This window comes from Camellia sinensis, chromosome 3 (assembly GCF_055761805.1).
Source record: "Camellia sinensis isolate YWXY chromosome 3, ASM5576180v1, whole genome shotgun sequence".
Taxonomy (NCBI): Eukaryota; Viridiplantae; Streptophyta; class Magnoliopsida; order Ericales; family Theaceae; genus Camellia; species Camellia sinensis.
In genome coordinates this window covers 78,985,140-78,992,080 of record NC_138963.1, presented here as the reverse complement: position 1 = coordinate 78,992,080, position 6,941 = coordinate 78,985,140, and the positions used below count along the sequence as shown (strand labels likewise).

General features: G+C 36.0%; 1 protein-coding gene across 3 annotated transcripts; it reads left to right on the top strand.

The window, feature by feature from the left end:
• The first annotated feature begins 481 nt into the window (after positions 1 to 481).
• Positions 482 to 3,959, top strand: LOC114295137 (probably inactive leucine-rich repeat receptor-like protein kinase At5g48380). 3 transcript variants are annotated; one of them, XM_028239334.2, is made up of 4 exons: positions 508 to 751; positions 850 to 1,040; positions 1,648 to 2,596; positions 2,748 to 3,959. In XM_028239334.2, exons 3-4 carry the CDS (start codon positions 1,754 to 1,756, stop codon positions 3,762 to 3,764), a joined length of 1,860 nt encoding a protein of 619 aa, XP_028095135.2. In that variant the 5' UTR covers positions 508 to 751; positions 850 to 1,040; positions 1,648 to 1,753; the 3' UTR covers positions 3,765 to 3,959. The 3 variants fall into 3 exon arrangements, with proteins under 3 accessions (XP_028095136.2, XP_028095134.2, XP_028095135.2); XM_028239335.2 differs by lacking the exon at positions 850 to 1,040 and having other exon boundaries at positions 482 to 610; XM_028239333.2 differs by lacking the exon at positions 850 to 1,040 and having other exon boundaries at positions 482 to 751.
• Positions 3,960 to 6,941: the final 2,982 nt, after the last annotated feature.

Sequence of the window (6,941 nt, the reverse complement as noted above, 5' to 3'; positions counted from 1 at the left end):
TGGATCAACTTGAGAGACCTTAGACATTATGAAAATATTGAGTGTCCTTTATGCTATAAAGTCTTAATACTAGGGACCTGAAAAAAATTCCCCTATAAATTAAGGGTTGGTTTGGCATGTTTGAAAAAAGTCAAAAAGTCACTATCCTATTTAAGTTACATCATCTTATTTAAGTCACATTACTTTTCTAACACATCACTTCAAACCCAACTCATATTTCATAAAAAGTCAAAAAGTACACTTATTTAGATCCTCCCAAACAACCTTTAAATAAAATATAAATAAATAAAAAGAAATTTATAAAAAAAGTGCCTCTTATTTTTACAAGCATAGTAATGTGAACAACAATTATTCATCCCACTAATTTAGAAGTATTAATTGACCACTAATAAAATATTTTTTTTTAAAAAAAAAAAAATACAAAACATCTCATCACATGAACCCGCACCACTTTAAAACTATTAATTCTCCTCTTTTTAGTGCCTCACTCATTTTTGTAATGTGAATGAGTAGAAAATTTGGGGAGCGGGTCAAGCACTCAGTCGTCGCTCCATTTGGCAGTCCAGTCGTCGCTCTGCTTGGAAAAAAACTATAGAAACAGAAAAAGATGGTGCGTTCCTTCTTTGACCCGAACAACTCTGTCTCTCCGCCTCTTCTTCTTCTGCGAAGATGATATTTATTTCCCAGTTAACCACTCACTTCTCAATCAATTGAACCCTAAAAAAATCCCAACTGTACATCCTTACACACAGTAAACTCTCTCTCTCTCTCCCTCTCTCTCTCAATTGTCTTTTTCTTATTAGCTTTTTTCCGAGTTTGTATTGATTATAATCTATTCTTCTTCGACAGTTTATTGCTGGCTTTGAATAATTCAAACATAGACTTTGCTTTCTCTCTTCAACTCCTTCGTTGATTTATGGGTTATCATGATCATGTACTTCTTCATTTTCTGTGGAAAACACTGATGTTTTGTTGTTGATTCAACAACTCTTTTTTTTTTTGGGTTATGTGAGTTTGATTTAGGGTTTGTCATATCTCAGGTGGGTTTCTTTTAATTCTTTGTCAATTTCCCAGTTTTTAATTTCGTGGGTTTTCTAAGTTTATGCTTTTTTTGGATAAGAATTTGAGTAAACTTTATTTAGTTGTTGCTATTTGTACTTCATATAAATGATCTGATTGATTTTCGATGTACTCATTTTTGGTTATATATGTTCCTTTTGTAAATCTTTCTAACTCTTGATTAGTTTGCTGGTTAATTAGTTGTAATTTTGTTCTTTCTATTCTATCTTCATCTTTATAACATTTGGGAATTTTTGAATTTGAAGTAGCTTGCTAAATAGGGTATACTTCACCTTCTCCTCGTGTTCTCTCAGCTTTGAAAACTTCTTTCAATTCCATGTATCTTTGTGGTAGGCCGTTTAACATTTAAGGATTTGCAGGTTAATTAGTTGAGTTATTTCTCCCAGGACTGTAAATTTCTCTTCTAATTGCTTCACACTGCCCCTCTCCAAAAAAATAAAAAAATAAAAAAAATGCCTTGCAGAGCACTCTGTGTGTGTGGTTGGAGGGGGGGTGTTGTCATCACAAGTGTTTGGAATTCAATATGGACTGCTGTTTTAAACTCCTATTTTTTCACATTTGTTTCAGGTTCTTGAATCACGGCTGCTAAGAATTAGCGAGTTAGTAATTAAAGCTCTAATATGCAGTGAACAGAAATTTAAGTGGATTGTCATCCATAGTTCCATGTGAGCATATGATGGTTTTCTTCAGGAACATGGCAGTCAATGGCATACCTCTCACTGTTCGTATCAGTGCTTTTATCTGGTTGCTGAGCTTTAGCTATGGTCTTGAGAGTGATATATATTGCTTGGAATCTCTAAAAAAATCATTGGAAGACCCATTTAGTTACTTAAGTTCTTCATGGATTTTCACTAATAAAACTGAAGGCTTCATCTGTAAATTTACCGGGATTGATTGCTGGCATCCCGACGAGAGCAAGGTCTTGAATATCCGGCTTTCAGATATGGGACTCAAGGGCAAGTTTCCACTTGGTCTTCGAAATTGTACGGCCTTGACTGGCCTAGATCTTTCAAGCAACAAGCTTTCTGGAACTATTCCACCTGATATCTCACAAATAATCAATTATGTGACATCCCTTGATCTCTCATCCAACGATTTTTCAGGAGAAATTCCTCAGAGCCTCTCAAATTGTTCTTATCTGAATATCCTTAAACTTGATAACAACCAATTGACGGGTCAGATTCCTCCACAGCTTGGCCTCCTAAGTCGGTTGAAGACTTTTAGTGTAACAAACAATCATTTGACTGGGCAGGTTCCAAACATTATCAGTGCTACAGCAGCGGACTACTCGAATAATACAGGCCTCTGCGGTAAGCCGTTACCACTTTGCCCGGCTCCTTCGAAGAGTGCCCACCCTGGAGTCATTGTCGGAGCAGCCATTGGTGGGGTGTCTATCGCAGCACTAGGTGTGGGTATTGGTATGATCTTCTTTTTGCGTAGGGTGTCTAAAACGAAGGAAGATGATCCTCTTGGAAATAAATGGGCAAAGAGTATTAAGGGTGCTAAAGGCATCAAGGCAAGCTGATTTAATCGTTGTTCTTACAATCCAGTGAAGATTTTATATTCATATTTTGAGCATTTAATTTGTTTTCTTGGTAATTTCATAATTGCTTGAATTAAACATTTAGCCATACTGTATTGAGAAAAAAAAGTATTTTATTTTCCAGCTTTCCACATTCGAGAAGTCGGTTTCAAAAATGAGATTAAGTGATCTCATGAAGGCTACAAACAACTTCAGCAAAGACTACATCATTGGGTCAGGAAGAACAGGAAGCATGTACAGGGCAGCACTTGACGATGGCACTTCACTTATGGTGAAGAGGTTGCAAGATACTCAACACTCTGAGAAAGAATTTGTGTCTGAAATGGCTACTTTGGGGAATGTGAAGCATCGTAACCTGGTTCCCCTTTTAGGTTTTTGCATGACTAAGAAGGAGAGACTTTTGGTTTATAAGTACATGCCAAACGGTACCCTTCATGATCGACTACATGTTGTGAATGAAGGTGACAAAACTATGGAGTGGCCTTTGAGGCTCAAAATTGGGATAGGTGCGGCCAAAGGGTTTGCTTGGCTCCATCATAATTGTAATCCTCGTATAATTCATCGAAACATAAGTTCCAAATGCATCTTATTGGATGCGGATTTTGAGCCCAAGATATCTGATTTTGGACTTGCTAGACTCATGAATCCAGTTGACACTCATTTGAGTACTTTTGTGAATGGGGAGTTTGGGGATTTGGGTTATGTGGCTCCCGAGTACGCACGAACTCTTGTGGCCACTCCAAAAGGGGATGTGTACAGCTTTGGAGTTGTGCTTCTTGAATTGGTGACTGGTGAGAGACCGACCTATGTGGCCAAAGCCCCGGATAGTTTTAAGGGAAATTTGGTGGAATGGATTACACAGCTTTCAAGCAACTCTAAGCTTCACGATGCCATTGACGAATCTTTGGCTGGGAAGGGTTATGATGGTGAGCTTTTCCAATTTCTTAAAGTTGCATATAACTGTGTAATTCCAGCTCACAAGGAGAGGCCTACCATGTTTGAAGTCTATCAGCTTCTCAGAGCTATCGGGGAACGATACAATTTTACAACGGCTGATGATATTTTGATGCCATCTGACACTGGTGATGCTGATTTCATTGAAGAGCTTATTGTTGCTCGAGAAGGAAAAGAGAATCATTAAGATGGTATATGGTAAGTGAGATATAATGGTGAATGACACTACAAATTATATGTAATTATCTGTTGTTGTTGGTGTTTAAAATAAATGCTTATATCTTACATAGCTTGCATGTTTCGTAAATTGATTTTGACTGTTCAATATCTGAACGTTGCTATAGTAACCATCACTCAATGATCGCAGATGATTTGTTTATAACCTTCTGACAGTTAAAGTTTCTTTGTTACACATTTTCTTTCTACTTATCAAATCGTTGTTAGATTTGAGGGTTAGAGTGACCCTGGGTAATATTATTTTTGTTTTTAGCACTGCCATGCATGTGTGCATATGATATGATTATGTATAACATCACTAAAAAGGGACAACCATCACCATCGGACAGTTAAATTCTTACGTTCACTGCTATTCTATTTTTTTATCATTTACTTGTTCGCTTAAATTTTTGTATTTTCTTCAAGGATAAGGTCCAGACATTCCTAGTGACAAGTATCTAGAAACAAGGTACAATTTCAAATATATCAACATCAAGAAATGTAATATGTTAAGGTCCCTAAGAAGCACGGACATGGACACAGCTATGGACTTGGGACACGGCGATTTCAAAAAAAGGGAACATGGCAATAAAATATATTTTTATTTGCTATATAGATTAATATTGCATCCACAAACAATCAATATTGACTAAAATAACTCTAATTCTATATATTTTTTTTAAAAAAAGTACTAGTAAATTAACATTTACAGGTTATATCTTTTTTTTTTTTTTATGAATGATCTATTAAATATTTAAATGTAAGAAAAAAATAATTATCATTCAACATTCATCAAAAGTATTAATGAAAATGAGGGACATGTCTCCTGAAAATAAACTAATTAAATAAGGGGACACGTACGTGTCCCTGCCGTGTCCGCGTGTTCCCGAAGTGTTTGTGTGTCCGACACGGATATGGCACTTGTCTTGAAGTGTCGGCTTGTCATAGTAAGGTCCATATGTCCCAATAATTTGTCCTGAAATTATGAAACCAAGATTGCAGTTGGATATCTACTTCATTTCATGTATGGAATTATTACTTTCTATTTTTGTGTGTTTTTTTTTTTTTTTTAAGTGCTATCGACACTTCTTCAGATGGTGCATTGGGGAATAAACCTGTATAGTATTGCATTTTGATCTTAGCTTGTGCAGACACGTCTGTTTGTTTTTCCGTAAAAACTGTACTCAAAATGTTAGAACTTCTGTATGTGAGCATTAGTTACTCAAAATGTTAGAAAATTTATGTCTGCATGATGCTTTTTTCCCCTCCTCCCACTCTTTCCTTTTAAGCATTAAAAGTGATTTACTATTTTATTTCAAGTATTAAGATCTCATGTTTTCTCTGTTGCCCTACTCTGTCTATACTTCTCATTATCTTGGAAGTTGGAAGTGGTTTGTTCTTCAAATGGTATCCCTCAACTTTTGATGTTTTATTAACTTCTTTAACATAACCAATCCAACCCTTAATTACTTGGAAATCTCAAAGCCAAGAGTTCTGGAGCTATTGGCACTTCAACATGTGGCAACCTGCCTTGGCATGTCGCTTATGTAAGCCATGTCTCAAATGGGTTACTAAGGGTGGCCCACATGACACATTATTTGAAGTTCTATTATTTATAAATATTATGTTTATTTTTGAGTAAAAATTATGAGTATATAAAGAAAACAACTCACTACAAAAATGGTTTCATGGGTGATTGTAACTTCCCTGACAGTGGGAAGTTATTAGGAGTTCCAACTAAGGACAAGGGTCCTAGTTTATTTATTTGAGGGATTGTGACTACCATCTGTTTACAGACATTTTGGTGAAATATGGTAGGCTTGAAATGTTAGGAATAGATACTTCTAATTTGGTTCGGAGAGACATGAAATACAATCAAGAATAATAACAAGAAATGATAAATCAAACACAAACGAAGAATACAAGAACTTATGTGGTTCACCCCAACACTAGGATTACGTACATGACTGCTGTGATTTTCACTATAATAAGAGAATTACAAGATACAAAAATAGCCGTCTTCCCCTCAACTATAAATACACATATAATTTAGGGCAACATGACACGAGTTGGATCCATGGTCGAGTGGTTAGCGATCAGTACTTGCTAAGATTCTACTACTCCAACATGAAATCCTCTTCTCTGCAACTCCTTACAGTTTTGTGAGAGTGTGCATACAACATCCTTTGTTCTCATCAAACAAATTCAAGGCTTGAACAACATGAGAGGAGGTATCTTCCGCTGCAACAATATCTTTCTTCTTCCATTCATTTCTTTCAACTGACATATCTTGAATTTTGTTCAGGGAATGCTTTCTCAAGTTAATTGTTTTATCAATCTGTGACATCTCTAACAGTAATAGATCTGGCCAACTCATATATGAAGATTTGAAACTTTTAGGTAGTGCCATCTGATTAGTTGTGTTAAGACTTGGGATAGATTCAAATTATGTAGAGCACAATGAAATATTCGTGGGAATGATGACCATTTAGTTTGCCCCATATAACTTTGGCTTCAAAACAAGGTATTTGAGCTAATGTAGTATCGGTTAAGCTTTGATGTTGCCTGAAAGTTCTTATTCCTTCAGTTCGTCCACCCAAACAGTTTACTAAATTCTCTCTTCCATATGGTTGTCTTCCTACCTGAACCTGAAGACCTGCTAATTTGTATGTTAAATTGGGTTGTGCGATCAGCTTAAACAGTGAAAGTAGGCCTAATGCACTCTCTCGTCTCACCATAGCTCCAGTGTATATTCTTGTGGACTTGCGATAGTGCCACAACAGGTTGGCATGGAGTTGAATTTTATTTTTTAGATCATGATATGTGGTGCACACAAGTTTGATGATGCATGAATAGGAAAGACTTCTCTCTCTCTCTCTCTCTCTCTCTCTCTCTCAGAGCTTACTTACAGGATTAGGTCATGTAATTAGTCATTCATTTTACTTTGCATTTTCTTAAATTCTTGCATATTTTAAAGGGGGATTGACCAGAAAATTTCTAGTCTTGTGAACTATGTAGTCCGATGTATTTTTTTCTTTTGGTGATCCATTGAGTCATTTTGGATGTGAAATGACCCATTTACCATTATTATCAAGTTTGAGTAAATCCATACCACCATGTTTTTAGTTGTTGCTGTTTTTGGGGCTGA

Coding starts and splice junctions, on each gene's coding strand:
- LOC114295137 (XM_028239335.2), top strand. CDS start 1,754: ATGATGGTTTTCTTCAGGAACATGGCAGTCAATGGCATACCTCTCACT. Junction 2,597..2,747: donor AGGGTGCTAAAGGCATCAAG/GCAAGCTGATTT, acceptor TTTATTTTCCAG/CTTTCCACATTCGAGAAGTC.